General features: G+C 40.8%; 1 protein-coding gene across 2 annotated transcripts in view; it reads right to left on the bottom strand.

Moving 5' to 3' along the window:
* Positions 1 to 1,148: 1,148 nt before the first annotated feature.
* The window catches only part of REEP2 (receptor accessory protein 2), a 19,792-nt gene continuing 541 nt past the window's right edge, over positions 1,149 to 20,399 (bottom strand). The window contains exons 3-9 of one of the 2 annotated variants that reach the window (XR_003527639.1): positions 15,588 to 15,664; positions 14,075 to 14,195; positions 13,399 to 13,512; positions 12,903 to 13,050; positions 12,492 to 12,649; positions 8,797 to 10,734; positions 1,149 to 8,764 (exon numbers count right to left, since the gene is read on the bottom strand). Coding sequence is in view for 1 of the 2 variants with exons in the window: in XM_027643380.1 (XP_027499181.1) it covers positions 10,660 to 10,734; positions 12,492 to 12,649; positions 12,903 to 13,050; positions 13,399 to 13,512; positions 14,075 to 14,195; positions 15,588 to 15,664 (693 nt within the window). In the remaining variant the exon portion in view is untranslated. Of the gene's footprint in view, positions 10,735 to 12,491; positions 12,650 to 12,902; positions 13,051 to 13,398; positions 13,513 to 14,074; positions 14,196 to 15,587; positions 15,665 to 20,399 lie in introns of both variants that reach the window. The other variant, XM_027643380.1, reaches the window with a different exon arrangement.

Raw genomic sequence — 20,399 nt, forward strand, 5'->3', positions numbered from 1 at the left:
GTAGAATCTCTGATCCTTTTCTTTAAGTGTACCCACTGCAAAAGGTCTTCACCCATTTAACACCCTCCAAGAAAAGCTTTTCTTAAAGTACACACAAGCAAACCAAAACAGATTAGATTAGAAGTAGCCAAATGGTTGGGCACAATTATATGAAATACATCAATACAAATGTTTAAGTTGAAAACCAGAATCCCACACATATACCACTGTACCCCAGATACTACCACTTGTAGCCAGTAGGCTAAGAGGCTCTAAAATTAAAGTGTTTTACTGGTAATCACAGAATATTCAAGATATTCATTGCTCTGTACCGTTGTTTTCATTTTGATCCCTGTCCTCTGTAGCCAGATGACACTTATGATTTAGAAACTATTCTTATGGTAAGGAAGAACACAAATCATACCCCCCCTAACTGGTAGAAAAAGCACACCAGGTCAGGATAGGCACTTGTACTCTCATTCCACAGGAAATGAGGCTGATGAGAATTGAACAGATCTCCCACTGGATGCAAAGAACGCTTCCAAAGCCTCAGGGTTACATTATTAAGTAACAACAGCTCTAGTGAGGCAACATCATCAATCAGCGTGAATATTCCTCACCAGATAAATCTCTGGGATTGAAAAGGATTATCTCCATCGCTGTGCCAACAGACTAAGCAGTTTGCCAGTCATCTCTAACCTATTACTTAACAACTCACAAATTCAGTGGTCATTTCCACTGCAGCCTGTTGGCCCAGGAGGGGAAGAGGCTCAGCTCCAGGAGCTGCCAATGATTCTAATAAACAGGCAAACTCCAAGTCCAAATCCAGTGCAGCTCATTAATTGCTCCTGCAATCCTTCACCATGCTCTAACTTTGCACATACAAATGCTTTCCACCCTCTGTCCTCCCCAGAAGTTATCAGCAGCTACAATTCAGGTAGGTCTCCTAGATGCTTAACAGTGACAATATTTAATTCTGCAGGAGCAAAAAGGCCACCTGACAAGTACACTCGTGATATGAATCCAAGTCCTCAGTCAACAGCTGGCAAGTGCACACAACCTAATTGAGAACCTAATTCTTCTCATTTAAGTGAAGAAACAAAGCCAGGACACACCAGATTCTCCCAACTTGCCTTATTTTTACACAGCAGAAACAGCAGGACTCTGTATTAATTTTCATATCTTTATTCATTCAACAATGGAGAGGGGGAAAGGCAGAAGACTAAACACATAAGACATGAAGATAAACTGAAACAATTTAGAAGCACAGTTCGAGAAGATAACAAAACAGCAGTTTTGAAAAGAAAAATATTCACAGGCATCAGTAGTAAGAAACGGGCATGAGGTGGGAGAAAACCAAGTAAACTCAATTGCAAAGAACAAAAAACCATACCTGCAACTCATAAACATGTAGGCCTATTCTAATGACACATGGAGATCTCAATTCAAATTATCCAAGACGTTTATCTGTCAAAATAAACTGGAAATAAAAAGTGAATAAATAACCTCCAGAACCTCTCTCCCCCACCCACATCAATAACTAGACCTTATCACAGCAACGTTTTGTTTAGAGGTGCCACCATGTACTTGTGTTCAGTTATGCTTGGAGCACCACTTACCAGAAAGACCCACATGAAACAACAGCAAGAAGTAATATTCAAAATTTAGTCCTCAGATGATGCCTTTTTTTGTCTTGTCAGCAATCTTCAGCAAGCTGATACAGCCTGAATAGACACAGTGTAATAAGCTTTTCCAAATACTCTTTAACCCCAACAGAAGGGCTGTATTTACAGGTTTATGACCCTTATGCCTCAGAAGAGAACTTGGCCAGAAAAGCTGCTTCCAGCAGAAATGTCAAAATAATCGAGAAGGGAAATAAGGATTAGCTGCCACCTTGTGGAATGAAAGCACATCTGCATTGATAAAACCTTGAGTATCACACTCTGGGTAGAAACGGAAGATAAAACATGGGTCCTTCAAAACAGGAGAAAATAAATGAGGGTAAAAGAGCAAGATATCAAAGAGAGAAATACATGAGTTTCTTTAATGTCCTTCACAAAAGAGAATGTAAAAAGATACCTAGAAAGAGTCTGGGTGTCAAAGCAAGCACAACATGAGAATTAGGTTTTCTACATTTAAGTCATAGCAGCAAGTGACCAAACTTTTAAGGACTCTACAAAAAAACCAGTGATAGAACTCAAATGACTCCCTCTCCCTGGAAAACTCCACTAACCCAGGCATTTAGCACCACCATGGTTCAGTGCAGGGGTAAGGAGGTGACAGTGTCTGAGGAGGTGTTTTTGCAGCGTGTGTTTAATTCCAGGCTGCCCACTGACCACCAAAGGGATGAGCAGTACCAGAGACAGGAGTCTGGACTGGCTGAACAACCCACTTTGGGCTGGCCTCTTCTCTGCTTTCCCTTTTCTGGGTTAATAGACTTTGAGTGCTACAATGGCTCCATGCACCAGGTGTTCCTGTGGTAAATACAGAATGGGCACAACAGCTGGCTTTTACAAAAATGAAGCTATTAAATGCAGTTTAGATTCTATTTAATTCGATATAGTCATTGCTCCAACATAAGCAAGTGATAGCAGCAATGTTGTAATTTCTATTCAGTTCCTAGATTCCCCAATGGAGACTTGGAAAAAGAGAAAGCTTGGAAAATTCTGTGGTTTGGCTTTGGCTAAACTTATATCTGCACGTTTCCTTATCAAACAGACATTGTGTCATTGGTAGTAGAGAGCTTTTACATTGGAGCTCTATGCTGGCAGAGACAGCCATTCATGAGAGCCCATTCCTACCTCCCTCAATAATTAATTTCTTATAATAATTTCTAAGTGTTTTGTATAATGTAATACATGCTTTTGAGATGGGGCATGTCAGGGCAATTCCTCAACTTGTAGCTGAAATTTAGCACCTGCCTGAAAGCACAGTGTTGGTTTATCTAACTCCAGTTATATGATGGAAAAATAGAAAAATACTGATTTCCTACCCGCTCGCTCCCTCTGAAGTCTGACACTGAAGAATCCCCAGCCCTATTCCAAATTCTATTTCTCTTTCCTACAGTAACCTCCTGATACATCCTGGATCCTTCTTCAGTCTGCAAGTCTCCATCTATGATGTTGCAAACACAAGGATCTCCTCTTTCTCAGCACTGGGAAGAATCTCACACTGTCTCATTATGTTCCACATATTTTGAGAGCAAACTTAAGGTAACCCATGCACCTCCTGCTGCTTCCTGCACAAACTTCTGGCCCATCAGCCACTCCTCCCAGTTTTGCATGGCCTGGAAACTTGCTGGGGGCACACTCTGCCCCATCCTCCAGGTCATAAATGAAGAAAACAGACCTGGGATGTGCTGCTGGTCCCCAGTCAGACTTCCTGGGACTGATCTGCCCCCCTGGGCCTGCCCATTCAACCAAGTTTTTTTCTCCACCACACTGTCTGCTCACTCAGCCCATACTTCATCAACTTTTCTATGTAAAACAATGTCAAAATCCCTTGGACCCACATGATCTCGTACCGTTAACAAATAAAAAAAGTCAGGTTCTCTTCCTGAAATGCTTGCATCATTAATTAGGTTGTCAACTGCAAAACAACAAAAAAAAAACAACCACAAAACAAACAAACAAAAACCCAACAAAAACACACAACCCCCAAAACAAACAAACCACAAAACCTCCAAACAAAACAAACAAACAAACAACCCCCCAAAAAGAAACCAAACAAACTCCCATCAAGCAAAAACCCTAACAAACCTGTCTGTTTTTCAGAATGCTAACACACCGTTGTCATGGCCACAAATTGCCATAGTGACATTAGATACATCTGTATTTCTAGCTTAAAATCGCTTCTATTTTCACAGAAAATAAATCCAACTGAAAGAAACTACTCATCCATCTTTACCAGGAAACACTACTACAATCCAGAGTATAAATTAGGGCAACACACAGCAACTGGTTAATTGCAAAAGGGGGGGAATAAATCACAAACATTGCCATTTACAGAGCTGCTTCCTGCAGCTAGAAAATGGTTTGAACGTACAACAAAAGAATTTGAGGACAGTTATTCTGTAACACTATTGTCTCAGAAAGACTCACTGAATAAGGGCTCAATTAAAAGCCCAGAGAGCTTAAATAGCCTTTGTAGTCAGAGGTTAACTGCAGTATCATTTAATTTTTCTCTTTTAGAGCCCCGGTTTGTTTTCCCCCCAACCCCAAGGAGGACCTTCACTCTCAAACACGGGAAATATTGCTGTTCAACCTGTCATAACTGAACTGTTATCAGACAAGTCTCTGCTCTCCCATTTTCAGGGATTTTATGTTTTGCTTATACCCTCTAGTGGACAAAAAGAAATTCACAACCCTCCTTGTGCCTTTAGATCAGCACTGTGCTAACAGGAGCTCCGACATGAAAACGCTGAGTCAAAACAACTCTCTAATTTCTGCACTTCCAGGAACATCCTTGAGTCATCTTTACCTGGCTACATCTGCCCTGGCCCCTCCACTGTCTTTTCAGGCTGTCATTCAGCCAACACTGGCCCCTACGTAGCTCACCACACCTGAATTTAGACGTGAATTCAATGTCAAAATAAAAAATTCATTTATCTCCACGTGACATTCACAACATTTGAGAAATGATCTAACAGGGGAGTCAAAAGTGAGGAGTCCCTCAACTCCGTGCTTTCCCAGATAAGGCAGCAGCATGAACACAGGAGGTTTGTATTCAATATCAGCTCTGACTATCAGGATAATGTCTCTACATTTCTTAGTCACCAAAAATTTTCAACTTCCTTTCTGTTTGCTAAGTTACTAAGCATTACTTGTGATAAAAACGTGTGATATAAAATTTTATATGCTTGCCATCCAGACCAACGTTCCTCCCAAACCTGCTGCAAAGAACACGACTGAATTCCTTATCTATGTAAGTCACTAAAAAATTTATGGCAGCAGTGGAAATGCAAAGATAGGTACAGTTATATATCACAGAAGACTTCAGCTTTTGCTTCTTTGGTGTTCACTGATTTCTGCACCATTCCCACAAATGTTACTTCTAACATTATTTGTCTAAATATGCAGCCAGAATGCTCTTGTCCAAAGCGTCTGCATTAAGCACATTTCAGCCAGAATCCACTGCAAGAAAAGGGAAATACATCAAACTCTGCTACTGGCAATCATGGTGATTCCACCTGGGAATCCAGCTCTAGGCCTTGTTGTACATGTATGAATCTAGGTCACAGGATTAAATAATGGAAAAAGGCTAAATTTCAGCTCCAGTACAGTATATTTCATGTCTCCACAGTCAGCAAAGTGGAAGCAGTCCTTTGCTTAATAAGTAAACAAAAGAAATACAACCGGTTCACAGAACAGTTGGAGCTCAGAAACAGAGCAAGAAAGTAACAGTTTTCTTGCAAGGGATTTAGGCAAAGAATTTAGGCATATGAACAGCAATGACCTAAATTTACCTGCAAAGTTGCAGAAAAAACCCCTCACTGTTTCTTTTCACTTCATATTATTTTAATTCCAGTTCTCATCATAAATAGAGCACTGGAAATTCATACACTGAATTCTAGGATTCTACATACAGCTGTGTGTATGAGCATAGCAAAGTCCAGCATTTGGTTCACCCCAAAAATGTAGGCTTTGGCAGGGGGAGGGTATCATTTCCCAGATGAATGTCTCCTCTGGAGCTCCCTGCTGGTGCTTCTCCAGCATAACACATCTATTACAAAGGGATGAGAGATACTTGATACTCATCTGGTCCTCCCTGCAGATCAGCTGCCTGCTGAGGTAAAAGTGAAGCTTTATTGTTCTGAAGTGATGAAAGGCTCAGGAATCTCAATCCATGTAGCTCAAGCCCAGTTCAGAAAGGTACAACACAGAGAGAGAGATGTGTTCTGAGAGAAACCAGGCTCTAATCTGTAGAATGCAAAGTTTAAGAGTTGCTTGGGGCTCAAAAAGTCAGCAGTATTTATGGGACAGCTGTACTGCACACAGCCCATTTTCCACTCTAATTCCATCTCTCAGGACATTGTCTCCACTTACTCTTGAAACCAACTGTTCACACCTCTGAAGGTCTCTCCAAGCTTTTTAACAATACCTATAAGGAACATAACACTGAGTTATGTTTACAGTGCCTTGCAATAGCACCAAATTCCAGATGAAAGGTGACCAGGAAACCTTTCTCTTCAGTAACACTAAAGCACATTCCCATACAGCATATGCATTTCTGCCATGTCAGCTCTTAAACTCAGTAGGATCCAGACCACAGACAGCACACAGGAACTCCTGGGCAACTGGCTCTAGGTGGCTTTGACTGAGCAGGGAGGTTGCACCAGATGACCTTCAGAGGTCCCCTCCAGCTCTGACAGCTCTCTGATTCTATGAGCTCATGCAGCTTCAGAATACCCTGCTGGTTTTTCACACATCTCACTTTGCAGGACAAAACTCAGAAAGCAGCACCACGAGATGCTTCAGCCAGGTGGCACACTACAAATTCTTAGTGGGTAAAGCAAGAAAAGCTGTGGTAGAGAGCAGCTCCACGGAGGTGTGATTTGGCCTCTCTCCAGCAAGCAGTAACGTGACTATTAATACAGTGTCCCAATTAGAACGAAGGATAAGAATACAATTTTTTTCCCCCTGCATTTCTCCCTTAGGGAATAAGCCACACTTTCCAGCATTATATGCAACTTTGGAAGACAGATAGGAAAACTCAGCTCAATCCAACAGCTGCTCCCAAGCATACAGTGACACTTCACAGCTAATTTGTGAGCCTCCTTAATACAATGCTACGTGTAGGTCAGAGAACCAGCAGAGTTCTCCACAGTTATCTTACTTTCCTCCTAAGGCACTGTGTTTCCTGCTGATTAAGATGGCACAGAATAACAATAACAATTTCTGGAAAAGTTGTGGTTCTCCAGAAATCTTACTTTTCAAGCCTGCATATTGTGAGGGAGTCGTACTTCCAAGAGGGATATATAAAGGAAAGCCCAGCACTGCAAAAACACAATGAATGGAACTCAATTCACTAAAATGAGGGAAGGTGAAGCTTCCCCAGAACAAACTTGGCAATTTTAGGAACACCAGCATCCCTCTCTCTATACACCCTCTACCTACCAAGGAAGTTAATCTCATCTAAAAAAAACCAGTCTGAGAGACCTGAAGCTGGAGAATCAGAAACTCAAGAAAGTACAGTAAGTAATAAAGATGTTTAGCTGAAGTGTAAAGGTTTAAAACCTGACAGTAGTCTCCCCTATATTTTCATATCTCTTACCCACCATGGAGGGTACTGCCAAGCAAGAAAACATTTTTCCCTTTTATGCAACAAATCATTAAGTTTCTCACATGAGAAACCACATTTCACTATTTTCTTTACCAACATCAGAACATTGACTTGTAGTACTATAAAGCATGAAGGTAAAAACATTTCTTTTCAAAAGGCAGTCATGGCTTCAACTTTGTATCTCATGGTACAGGTATTTTAGGATACTTTTAGGCACACAAAGTTTGACACACACATACCACCCCCTCCCCACCCCCCTCCCTTCAGGTATCATTTTCTCTTACTGCATTTCTCTCTGTGCCCAGGCATATTAGGAAAAGGTTATAAACACTTAGTGAACACAACAGGTTCTACTGCTAGGTGAAGATTTAACCATTTGCTTAATTGCACAATGAAGCCCACAGATGATACTGAAGAGAAACTACATTCCAGCATTTCCTGCTGAAAACACTGAACAGCAGCTGATAAAAGCATTTTATCAAAGCGGCACATTCAGCGTTCTCATTAACAAGAGAATTTCTATGCAAGACAGTGCCATCCAATGCAGGACTATATCTAGAAACTCACTAAGAGGTCACGTGGGTGGTGGTAGATCTGCAGAGGCTTTGATCAAGCAAAGCACAGTCTAGCAGTCACATTTGTACTAGAAGAAAATAGTATCCATGCTAAGACATTGTTCTTGCTCTGGGTAAGTTCTGCTGCTTGGCATCATCAGCTTCGTATCACACACTAGATAACAGTCCCTGACTCTACTCCAGACTCACTCCTGCAACCAAAAGTCATTTAAATCCCCTGTATAAACAAAAGTCAGAGTAAAACTGACCCATACTTACCCACGAGCTAATGACATCAAGCATCAACGCTAAGTAAAAGCTACTTAGCACAGGACCCAGCTCAGGAAGACAAAAATAAATCCAAATGCCAAAATGATCTTCAGAAAATTCTTCCTGTGCTTCAAAGCAGAAGAGCCACTACAAATGAACTGATTCTGGAGAACATTCTGGAAAGTCACTCTATGGAAACCTAGTAATCATAGACTGTCACAACACAGGCACAAGGAAAGGGCATGAAGATCAACATAAGGGGGGACTTGGCTTCCAAATGAAGACCCTCACAAGGACTTACATGAATAGTTTGCTATGGAAAATTTCAGCTAAAGAAAAAAAATAAATCAAGAAACATGGTCATAGAGATACTTGGTATATAGAGAATAATGGTTCTCTCTTGCTCAGTATAGTAAAGGCTAGGACAGCATTTCCTCACAACTGAATCTTCCACATAATCATGGAAGATTTTTATCCCTTGTCTGGAGAGAGGAACTTCCAGTGGAAACAGAAAGTATTCCTGCTTCAAGGACATGCACTTGCATATGCTAGTGAGACAGGAACACAAAGTTTGCTAATAAACTAAAAAGAGCAAAATAATTGTGTGGGGGTTGTTTTTTTTTGTGAAACTCAAAACTCAAAGCCAAATCAAGGATTTTCTACTGGCTTCTGGATAAGGCCTTGTGGATAACTTGGGACAAATATTTCTGACAAGATGCAAGTTTCTGATATGGTCTGTCAAAATTTCAACTTTTAAAAGCTATAAATAAAAGTAAAACCAACTTCATTGGTTTCCTAAAATAACTCGTTAATTCAACAGCAAACAATTTGCCACCAAGACAATGGGAAACAAGAAATAAATTCAGTCCTGATCTTCAACTTTATAAACTTTTGAAGGGCTATTCTCTAGGACAGAAATACTTGTGGAACTTTAGTTGCAGAAGTGCTTCTATACCTTGCCAACAGCAAAATACTTGGGCTCTGTGAATTCACTGTAATTTCAGAAATTGGACAGCAAAAGATGTGGGCAGACAAACACCTGCACCTAGAGCTGGGAATGGTCTTCAGTAGGGAAGTAAGAGCCAGGCTCCTTTGATAACTAGTTTCAGTAAAAATTAAGACCATCAAGTTTGCATTCAGACAACCACATCTGTAATTACAGATCTCAGCAACAGGAACCTTACTCATCTCATAAATTCTGACTGACTCAGTTGGCAAGTGTGCAGGGGATCTCCCCTCAACAATGTTCAAGAGATTAGTATGGCTTGGCATGATGTGATTTTTCTCTGCAGCACTGCAATTTCACTCCCACAATACATATTCTACATTCAGTGTAGTTTTCTGCCCCAAGTGTTATATATTGCTCAAGTCTCAGGACACTGATAAACATGGCACATGGTCTGACAGAAAATGTGTGCAAGGGCTGCAGTGGGATCAAGCAAGAGGACTGATTAATCACAGCATTGTGCTCTACTCCCTGCTTTTTATCCCCCATACAAGAAATCCTGGAGTTAGCAAAATTCATACATCAACTGTTTGTTTATCAGTTCTCGTGCCCTGAGGATTGAATCTCCTACAGCTGAGAGGTAAGGGCTTCTGAAATTCTCAAGTATGCCCACAGACTTTCCCCAGTCATCTGGTAGAATAAAAGAATTTGTCTGCAGTAACAAAATCAGGATGACATGGAGTTCAACCTCTAAATGGCAAAGCAAGTACCCCTGCCATGGAACTGCACGGGACTCGCCTCATTCTGATGCTCTCACAGGAATCAAAGTGGGCACCAGAACCTGAAATAAAATTCAAGCAGCTTCAAAAAGAGCCAAAATCTTACAGATGCCAAACTTTCCTTCTCAACAGTTAACTCTTAGAGATACCTGTATCTACTCCATTGTACAATGTGCATGGTAACAGCACATTTTCTTCATTACTCAGTTTTTCAATTATCTCCCTTCACCTTCCAGAAAAAATAAAATAAAACCCAATCTCTTCATCTTCCAGGACGAGTAATGGGAATCTAGCATTTTCCTCCCATGAGCTAGTCCTTTATGTTCAAAAGCACCCAGCATACATCATTTCAGTCACCTTCTCAGAGGGGATGGACATGTCAGGTATGGTCCATTCTTACGGAATATGACTCATGGTGGGCACTTCTTAACAACACACAGCTGCAGAAGGGTACCCAGAGCAAGATAAGACATTTTTGGGAGCCACCCACCCCTGCGGAACTCCAGTGTCTAGTATTTTTCCAGTTTCTGTGCAATGGATGTCTCAAACCCTAGTCAGTTCTTGCAGCAAAGATTCTCAACTAGGGTTATACAGTGGGAATTCCAAAGCAACTGGCTATGTACAGACATATCAGCATTCCCTCCAACAGAGGGATGAAAAGGAGAAAATTCCTGAGGATGTGTATCCTCTACTCCATTTTCTGAATCCCAGCCTCCCCCTTGCCTTGGAATGAGCTCTACAAAGCAGTATCTGTTATGTACAAGAATCTCAGCTCCCTTCCTTTGGAGAGTTTCCCCTCAAAAGCGAAAATCCCGGGACAGAGACAGGTGCTGGGGAGGGGGAGGTTGCCTTAGGATGACTCGCCAGAGGCAAGAGAGCCAGTAGCTTTCTTCTTGGGCCGGGCTTTTACACTCCTTACTGGAAGCTGGGGAGAAAGAAAAAGAGGCATCTCAGACTAGTTTACTTTAACATCTAAATGTCTGACAGAAAGGTGAGAGAATGAGGAGTGAAAGTAGAACAAAACAACTACAACAAGATGACCCTGTTCATGTCTTCTGTTGTCTCAAAAGGCTATTTAAACATTCTTTTTTTTTTCTTGGTTATTAAACAAATCACTCAACACATCCATCAAAAAGCAAACAGGAGAAGACATTCTAAAACAGGACAACTACAGTAATAAAATCGAAGTTGTCTCAACAGAAGGTCAGACACAGCAATATTTCCAACTGGTAACATTCACGTAACACTTCACTGCTACAACTTTTCTGCTTCTTGACTTCCATCACCACTGCAGTTCTCTGAAAGCTGTAGAAACATCTTGAGCTACCCTGCATGCTTTACTCCTGTGTCTGCCATTCTGGATATTGGCTAGAAGAGCACATTTTTTCATCTATGATGCATTCAGCCCTGGCAGGCAACCCAGAGGTCTCAGTCAAAGGCCTCCTACAAATCCTACATCTGAACCAGAGATCCAACAGTCTGAGCATAAAAACCAATATGCCTGCAAAGGGCTTTATAAGTATTCACAATAAACAGCATAAAAGAGTTGGTTCTGTCTTTTCACAGTTTCACTTTAAAAACTCCTCACTAGGAAGCTTGGAATCCAATTTTGATTCTCTTGTTTCCCTGCTCCTGTCTAATATGCTAGAGAAGAAAGCAGAGGGGTCACCTCAGAAACAAGCCGCAAGAACTTGAAAAAGATCCAGGTAATTTAAAATGCATCTTTAGACAAAGATGTCCATCCTGGGAGATAATAATCAAAAGCCAACTGGACCTGGTCCTTGCTTGAGCAGTAGGGTTGGACCAGATGAATTCAGAGATCTCCTCCAACCTCAATTATTCTGTGATTCTGTTACAAAGAGTACTTAAGCACATGCAAAGGTGTCCTGTACACTGCAAAATCAGGTTAACAGCATGACCTAAAATGATGCTCTAAGCAATTACCTTCCTCCAAATTATTTAATATTTAGCCCAAATAGCTCAACAATGTGAGCCAGTTATATAGCACTCTTTATCTTAGATAAAAATAATAAAATTAGAAGACCAAGTTGAATCAAGCTACTTCACAAAAAGGGAGAGCCATTTTTATCACATACAAACCAAACCATAAGGAATGTTTGAGTCAAAGCCTGGAAAGCAGCACCTCAAAAAGCATATTGTATAAAATACACTGACAGTTGGAAAAAAAGATTGCTAAGTTTAAATGACTCTTGGACACAGCTGGGGGGGAGTGGGGTAGGTGGGGAGTGGTGTGATTTCCCCAGATCTAATATGGAGGGAGGCCTAAGAGGGCACAGAACTGCTGCATTTTAGGTTAAGGGAAAGTGGCTGCCCCACAGATAAATGCCACAGTACCATTACACCATCAGACTGTAACAGACAGGAGTGAGGATACAGTCAACAAAACATGTTAAAAATATTTAATGTTCCACCCTTCAACACAAAACCCAAATAAAAGAGAAGCTGGGTCCTGGCTTATGACAGAGGCTTCCAGGCATGCTAAAAATGCAAAAGCTAAAGACACTATGGCAAGCAGACGAGTCCTCTGATTCAACTAGCAAAGACAGTCCAATAAAATTTATACATACAGCTTTTAAATGTGCTGAGCCTGTCAAGCTAGAGTCCTCCAACAAAGCTCACAAATCAATGTCTGTGCTGGAAATAATCTATACATCAGCTCACCTCAGTTTTTGTCACCTTTTTGGGAGCTTTGAGACTCTGGGTACGTTTAGGAAGTTTGTCTCCTGCATCTTCATCTGATGGGTCTGTTCTAGGATCTGATGGGGTTCCATTAGACCTATGTGCCACACTGCTCTCCTCTCCTGAGGAGTAACAGGAAGCTAAGGAACAAGAAAGAAAGTGTTAGCGAAGCCTAAAATGACCCATCCTGAAGCACCACATGGAAGGGAAATGCCAACAATCTCAAAGGATAACCCAAAAGCACAGAGATGCAGGGTAAAGGGCAGGCTCTATGGCAGGCAATGCATCTTCTCCCAGACAGCAGCAATCCTGTACTCCTTCTGAGACCCAAGGCATGGCAAGTGCAGGGAACCCCTCCTGGCTCACCATACAGTGCCCAGCAGGGCTCTGTACCTGAGTCCTCGATGGTTTCCAGCAGACTCCCACCAGAGGAATGCAGCTGTGGATCGCGGCTTCGCATATGCACGGTGTCCTCATCCCGGATCAGGGTGAGGTCCTGCATGCTGAAACTTCGGAGCTTCTCAGACAAAACTCCCTGGCCCTAAGGGGACACAAAAATTAGGGTGAAGGGCTCTTCACCAAGATCATGCCACGTGGGATCATTCATTCAGAAGAGGAGGAAAGGTGCCCTATTCCCCACTAGGGCACTCTGAAAAAAAACGAGAAGGGAAAAGTATGCTCCCAAGCCCAACAATGAAGTGGTTAAAGCAAAACCCACTCCACTCCCCCTCCTCTTTTTGTAAGTCAAAAGATGGGATTAACTGCAAGGCAAACTGGAGGAAAGGAAAAGTAGACTGGTGCCAAACAAGCAGGAGTATCCCTAACACAGCAAGCACACAACACTAAACCATTCAGGAATTCCAGAATGTTAGGGAAGGTGTTGGATTACCTTTGCAGCTGCAGTAACTGCTGCATTGGCAGCAAGGTTTAACCCTCTCTTGCCAACTCGCATCATGGTTTCATAGCTCTTGTCACAAGCCTGAGTAATGTATTCATCAATCTCCTAGGAAGGCAATTTGGAACATGGCATTCAGCTCCTCGTTATAAACATGATCAAAGTCTCCCCATCATCACCCTTAAAAATGCAAAGCTCAGCTGAACACTTTTTTCCCAGGCTACCACCATCAGCTGTTATGGATCACATAACAGGAGTTTCTCTGCTACTTATAGAAAGCTTGTAAGTGCAACTTTTAATTACATAAGTTATTTCCAAATTATCACAACCGAAACAAAGCAGTTGCTTACACTGACAATGAAAAAACAGATGGGCTACAGAACATGCTGCTCCTATCACGATTCAAAAAGCTTAACTACTGACAGTGACTGTAAGAGCTCATGACACTGGGTTAGCCAAACATGCTTGCTAAGCTTTAGGCAAACTACTGGCAACATTACAATCTCCAGTAAGCTGCAGTATGACATCGTTGTCAGAGACAGAACCATTCTACATCCACTAGTGTCAGCACAAGCATGATTCACACATTTCAGTTCTTATTGTGGCCTAAGTGAATCAGAAGTCAGTCAGCTCCCAGACAGGTCAGTATCTTCTAACAACAAGCAAGTACCTTCTCCTTATTGGAGAGCGTTGGGTGCACAAACTTCCTGTAGAGGACACTGGAGCCCTTGGTGTAAGGGGAGAGCAGCCAAATCACAAATGCGATTTTCAGCTCGAAATAAAAGGGAAACCTGAGAGAAAGAGGAAAGAAAAAAACAAAAAAAAGAAGGAGAGAGAGAAAGATGGAGAACTGGAATCAAGATCAGCACAGAGACAGATGGAGATAACTGGTAGAGAGCAGCACAGGCAGAAAGAGTGCAGGCAAGATAAAGGCTCAGAAACAAGAGAACTGATTAATCAGGTCAGAAAAGCAGAACCCTCTTTAGAATCCTAGGACATACCTTCTTCGAGTCTCATTTAGTCTTTCATCCATAGCCATGAAAACTCCATAAACAGGGCATCTCTCAGCCCTGCAAACACACCAAATTACAATCTGATAGCTACTCCCATCATTCTGAAGTTTGTTCAGAGAGTATCCAGTGGATGTTAATATTACATTAGCTTCCCTTCTCATTTTCTAAAATTTTCAACTACATATCTTAATAATGTCATGTTCCTGCTAAGGCTGATAGCTGTTGCTGAAACTTCCTGTAGGTATTCCTCAGATAAGACACAAGAGACAGAGCAAATGAAAAAGAGCAGGCAGGATGTAAGTCTTTTATCTCTAACCCTTACCCAGAAAACTCTCTGGGAAGATACAATAGCAGAGATTGAAACAAGTGAATGCAAACACTCTACTGACTCTACCAATATAAGAAGCTTCTGTTTTCAGAGGTTCATTTTAAGTATGTGAACAAGATAAAGCCCTTGTACTTTTTAGATCTTTGTCTGCTTTTCAGAGTTTACGCAGGAAGAAGCAAAACCGCTGAGCACTTCTGTAAGGCAAGAGTAGCCATTTCATGATTCTTTAAAAGATTAAACTCTTGAGTAATATTGTTTCAGATATCTGTGCAAAGCCCAAACACTGAAGCAATGAAGAAACTGAAGGCATCCTGTTCCAAAGGTTCAGCTGAAGCTCTGTAACAATTATTTGTCATTTCTGGAGGCCTCCATATTGCCAAGCATGACACAGAGCACTGAAAGGAGCAGGAACCTGCTTCATGCAATCCACTCGTGCATGTGATCTGCTCCTCCACACAACAGGCTGTCAAAGCAAAATAGGTCCCTTCCTTCTACCATCTTTTTTTTTTTGGAGTGTCTTTCAGACCACCATTTTTCAAACTTTACCAGTTCACATTAACAGCTTCTCAAAAATCTTTCATGTTATGAATGGATAAAGATCCTCTTACAGAATACTGTGCATTTACCCTAACTTTGCAAGGATAGGAGATGAAACAGCTAAGGCAGCAGCTACTACCCACAATAACTACAAACCTGCTGACTCTTCATAGGGATTGAAAACTCCTAAAGGAGAGACACTTTATTCATAGCATCCTAACACTTCTCTCTCCTTAAAAAAATCCAACAAAACAAAACAAAACCACCACCACAACAACAGAAGAAGATCCCAACAAGGAACTCACCAAGAGAGAACAATGTCTGTGAGTGTTTCTGCAGTGGTGAAAAAGGCAAACACGATCCAGTACATCATCCACTTCACCTGCAAAAGAGCAGTCACTCAATAGACATCCATCAGACCCAGGAAAAAAGTGACATGTCTTCTCAGCATAAATGACTCATCAACTCCACACATTAAGATGAGTTCAATAAGAAGGAGGATATACAATCAGTAATGGAGAGGGTCATATACTAAATGGTACATTATAGTCTGGGAAAACATGTAGGATTAATGTGCTTTAAAAAGATAAATACATACAGATACACTGATGAACAACATTATGATACAACAGTGTTAAGGTCCCAAATGAGCTGGAAAGACTAACCAGTTCACTTTAAGAAGTTACACTCTTTTATATATCATGAATATTGTAATAAATACATATATACACATACATATGTAAAAGTTTAGAGTTTCACTGGAGCCCTATATTTTCCTGATGTAAAGGTTTTTCCTTGGGAAAAAGAAGAAAAACAACAAACCAACAAATATATTATTTTGCTCTAACCCATTATTAATTCTTTGCCTTAATCACTACTCCCAGAAATTATACAAGCAATTCTTTCTTTGTAGATAAAGGCTCACTGAGAAAGGTAAGAGAGCAAAGAACATGCCCCATCAACCTCATCTTCTTATTTAAGGTTTTGAGTATTCATACATAAAAAGTACTTTGTGCTATTATGGCACATCTGCATATGCCTATTGTCTGCCTCCCTCTTTCCTCACACCTTTATCTGGAGCAGTGTTTCTTTCAAAGCATAAAATAATTCCCCCCTAACAAATACCTGTTCTAGTAACAGGTTTCTCCGTTACAGGCCAATTATTCCTAAGGAAGAATCAGCTGAATTATAAAAGCTGCTCTCTTGTAAGAGAAATTGCCAGTTTTCTCTGCTGTTGAGAATTAGAAATAAATGTGAGAAGTGGATAAATGCAAAGGACACCTTTACTAAAAGCAATTTAACACTCTTAATGTCATCAAGAATGGGAAAGAAGAACCAAACTGAATCAGGGAAATTCCTCATATCAAATCCACACATTAATCCATATATTAAAATTACATGAACAGTCATGTTCATGTAATAATGACATGTTGACAATTTTTGTTACAGCAAATGATACAAAAGCAGGTATTCCCCCAAACCTGCACGTGTTGGAAAATTCCACGATTTGTTCTTGAAAGACCCCCCAGAACTTTCTCAAAAAAATAAAATCAATCTGCCTCCAGCCCCTCTAACATAGTGGATGGGTTAGAAGACAGTGGTTAGTAATTCAGACTGTTTCCACTTTATTGTGATTTTTTTTTCCACAACAGAAAGTAACAAAACCTGTACTGTATGGCTCTCTCCTGCCTTTTTTTTCCCCTTGTATCATCAATTTGGACAGGACCAGGTGTCATTCAGCTGATCTAAAGCAACTCTACGAAATGAATGGTTAATTCTTCAGCACAGCAACATAAATCAGCTCTTGGATGAAAAAGTGTGTGAATAATGATAAACCAAAGTTTGACAAAAGGGATGCCAAAGGGTGAGAGATTTCAGAGAAGCCACATACCAGTAAACCTTACATCAGCATTAGGTAAAATGAAGGCAATATTAATAATAATAAAAGCAATTAGCAGATATCATATATACGTAACAAAATAAGGAATATGTTTGGGTTTTCTTAAAATAAATTCACAATTGTAGCAGAATTCTTAGGTTTCCATAAACTCTTGCTGTAGTGCTTCCCTTACAGACAGGGTGTATGGAGTTTCTAGATAGTTTCTAACAGCTCTAAATAAACACTTAAAGAAACAAAATTGTCAAGGATAAAAAGGAAGGGACTCTTGAGGATTAACAGTTGGTTAAAAGAGAGGAAACAAAGGATAAAAATAAATGGCCACTTTTCACAATGAGAAAGTTACCAGTGGAATCCCACAGGAACCAGTGCTGAGATCTGTGGTGTTCATCTTCATGAAAGATCTGGAAAAGGTTGCGAATAATAAGATGACAAACCGTGCAGGAGATATTTTCTATCCAAGAGATTAAGTATGAGTTGATTAAAGAATTCAGAAGAGGATCCTGATTGATCTCCAGTTGATATTCTGTCTCTAGATTTGATTAAATATAAAGCAGTGAACTTACAGCATCTGCTTTTTCTTAGTGAAAACTACTGTGGTTACATAAATTAGCTGATGTCACTCAGGAGAGGTCACTGTAGGCAACCAGATGAAACCATAAACTCAGTGCTCATTAGACTTTTTCACTCTGCTAACAGAATGCTCTGGAGTATTAGATGATGCACTGAGAACAGAAAACATTGCTTTGTACTGTTTAAATAAACTGCATGTTTGTATCTTTGATACTGGACACAGGTCTCCTGCCTTCTGTCTCCTCCTGTTCACCCTATGCTCTACAGCCAAAGACAAAAAGAAATACAGCCCTTAAATAAACTAGAAGGATCCAACTTCTAGTTCTAGAAGTCCCTGAAGTGCAGATGACCAGAAACCAGAAGAGCAGAAAGCACAGGGGAAGAAACACGAATTTTTTCTTTTGACAAAGACCTTCCAAAACTGAAGTTTAAACCAGGCTATTTTTTTTAAGCCACTAAAAAGAGTCAGGTCTTTGCTGCTCAAGCTGATGGTCACTAACTTCAGCTAACTGCACATACACTGTCTCCCCAACTTACACCAAGAACCAAATTAATTCAGCAAATGCAAAAGCATAATTCCAATGCAGATTTGACCGAAGCTGAAAAAGAAAAAAAATCTGAGCTACAAGGAGCAGTTTGCCACAATTGCTCAAGGACTTAGTGTAAATTTATACCATGGTGGTGGAGAACACCAAGTTTGCACTGAAGGACTGCTGGTGGTAGCTTGGTCTGTGCCAACTCAAGCTTCAACACCCCACTACAGCACAGACACCCCTGTGAGATCTTTCTCCACCACCAAACCCTGACCAACGATGGTTCTCAAGCACTGTGAACAAGCAGTTGTACGTGGGAACAGCTGGCTTTGAAAATGGGCTGCACAGCATTCAAGTTGTCTGCTGACTTTTCACATGAAGAACAGTTTGAACAGACAGTGGCCCCTTTTCCCACACTTCACATAAATGTTTTTCCCCATTTTTCCACTTATGTTCAGAAGGAAGAAACCCTTCAAAGGTAAGTGAATAAGGCAGATGGCAACAACATCTAAATGCCTATTTCTGATGTAGGGGTTTGGAATAGATGAGCTTTAAGGTCCCTTCCAACCCAAACCATTCTGTGATGCTATGATTTTTCACTATCAGATTAAGGCAGTCTTGGAGCTGCTTAGGTAACACTTACCAAAAGAAAATCAGATCAAGACAACATTTACATTATGCAAAGAATTAAAGCATTTATGTACCTCAACAGCACCTACCCACAGAAAATAAGCAGGGTTTTACTGTAAAGAATGCCAGTTGCTTTTAAAAAAATGAGGGTTTGAGGGGTTTTTTCCCCATCGAGTTCTCAATAAAATGATTTAAAACTCCAAAATCTGAGTCTGTCTTCAAGTTCAGATTCTGTAACTGGAATACAATCATTCTGTTACAGACACCTGTGAGACAGAATAAAATTCTGGGTAAAAAATACACATTTCACGCAACAAATGAAGGTCACTGGCAACTGGAAGGAAGTGAGGAATGCCAGAGAAGACAATAGTAATAGGATAGTACTCAATATGTAACCTCAAAGGTAACTATGAAGTCATAGGATCACATGATTATATATTGAGTTTCTTTGTTTCCTCTTTCTAATGCTACTACTAATAAACTTCAAAGTTTAGTAAGGCTCATCATATTACTGACTGTATCTCTAATACTGTGTCTCTAACACTCTAAATACAATTTATCAGTTATCAATGCCTCCAGAACATTCACATTTCAACTTCTTTGCTGAGACCAGTATTAAAACAAAATCCAAAGCCAAACACCTGAGCCAGAGGCTGTAGTTTGTAAAGGTGCCCACTGTGAGTGAGATGCTCAGCTGAATTGGTATCTACTTAAAAACCTCTGGGCTGAATTTCAAGCCCAGGAAAGGTCTGGTCAATTCCAGAGGGTTGGAGCAGCGTGAGCCAAAACAGGGCTATATCCTGCAATATTTATTGCTGACATGTCATTCCGTAAGGAGCCAACAGAGACTGCTGGATGAAGTCTCAGACTGTACCACAAAGCAATACTGACAAATTCTATCCTATTCAATCATGGTACTTCTTCTTCACATTATTCCTTGGTCTAGATGAATGGAAACTCATCCCACCCATAAGACAAATAGCTCTTGTCTCTGCTGACCAACTTAGAACACCCCTTCTGTAAGAGGATGACACACCACATCACAAGAAAACTCTTGGTGTTTAAAATATGGTAATTGTAACGATGATGTAGACAGAGAAGGGGAAACGATTCCAGGAGGGAAAGAGGATGAAATCTTGACCAACAGAAAACACTGATCACAACCAAAGTTGACAGGAAGCCACAAAACCAAGCAAGATTACTCAGCCCTTTGGAAGAAAACTAAAGTAGCACTGAAAAAGCCGTAAAGGACACAGAGTAAGGATAAAGTTACAAGAAAGAACTTGTCCTGGACTTTCATATGCTTCCAGACTGCAGCGTTTGCCCCGCTTTCCCTTCCTCACTCAGCATCTCCTGAGAAAAAGCAGCCCAGGTTTATGGTTTGGAACCTCCCATTTTAGTGAGCGCCCTTTCCTCGGCAGCTTCTCCGGAGCCGGCCGGGGCCGGGGCTGAGCCGAGCGGGGCCGGGGCTGAGCCGAGCCCAG

The sequence above is a fragment of the Corapipo altera genome, unplaced genomic scaffold (genome assembly GCF_003945725.1).
Source record: "Corapipo altera isolate COAL_440 unplaced genomic scaffold, ASM394572v1 75, whole genome shotgun sequence".
Lineage (NCBI taxonomy): Eukaryota > Metazoa > Chordata > Aves > Passeriformes > Pipridae > Corapipo > Corapipo altera.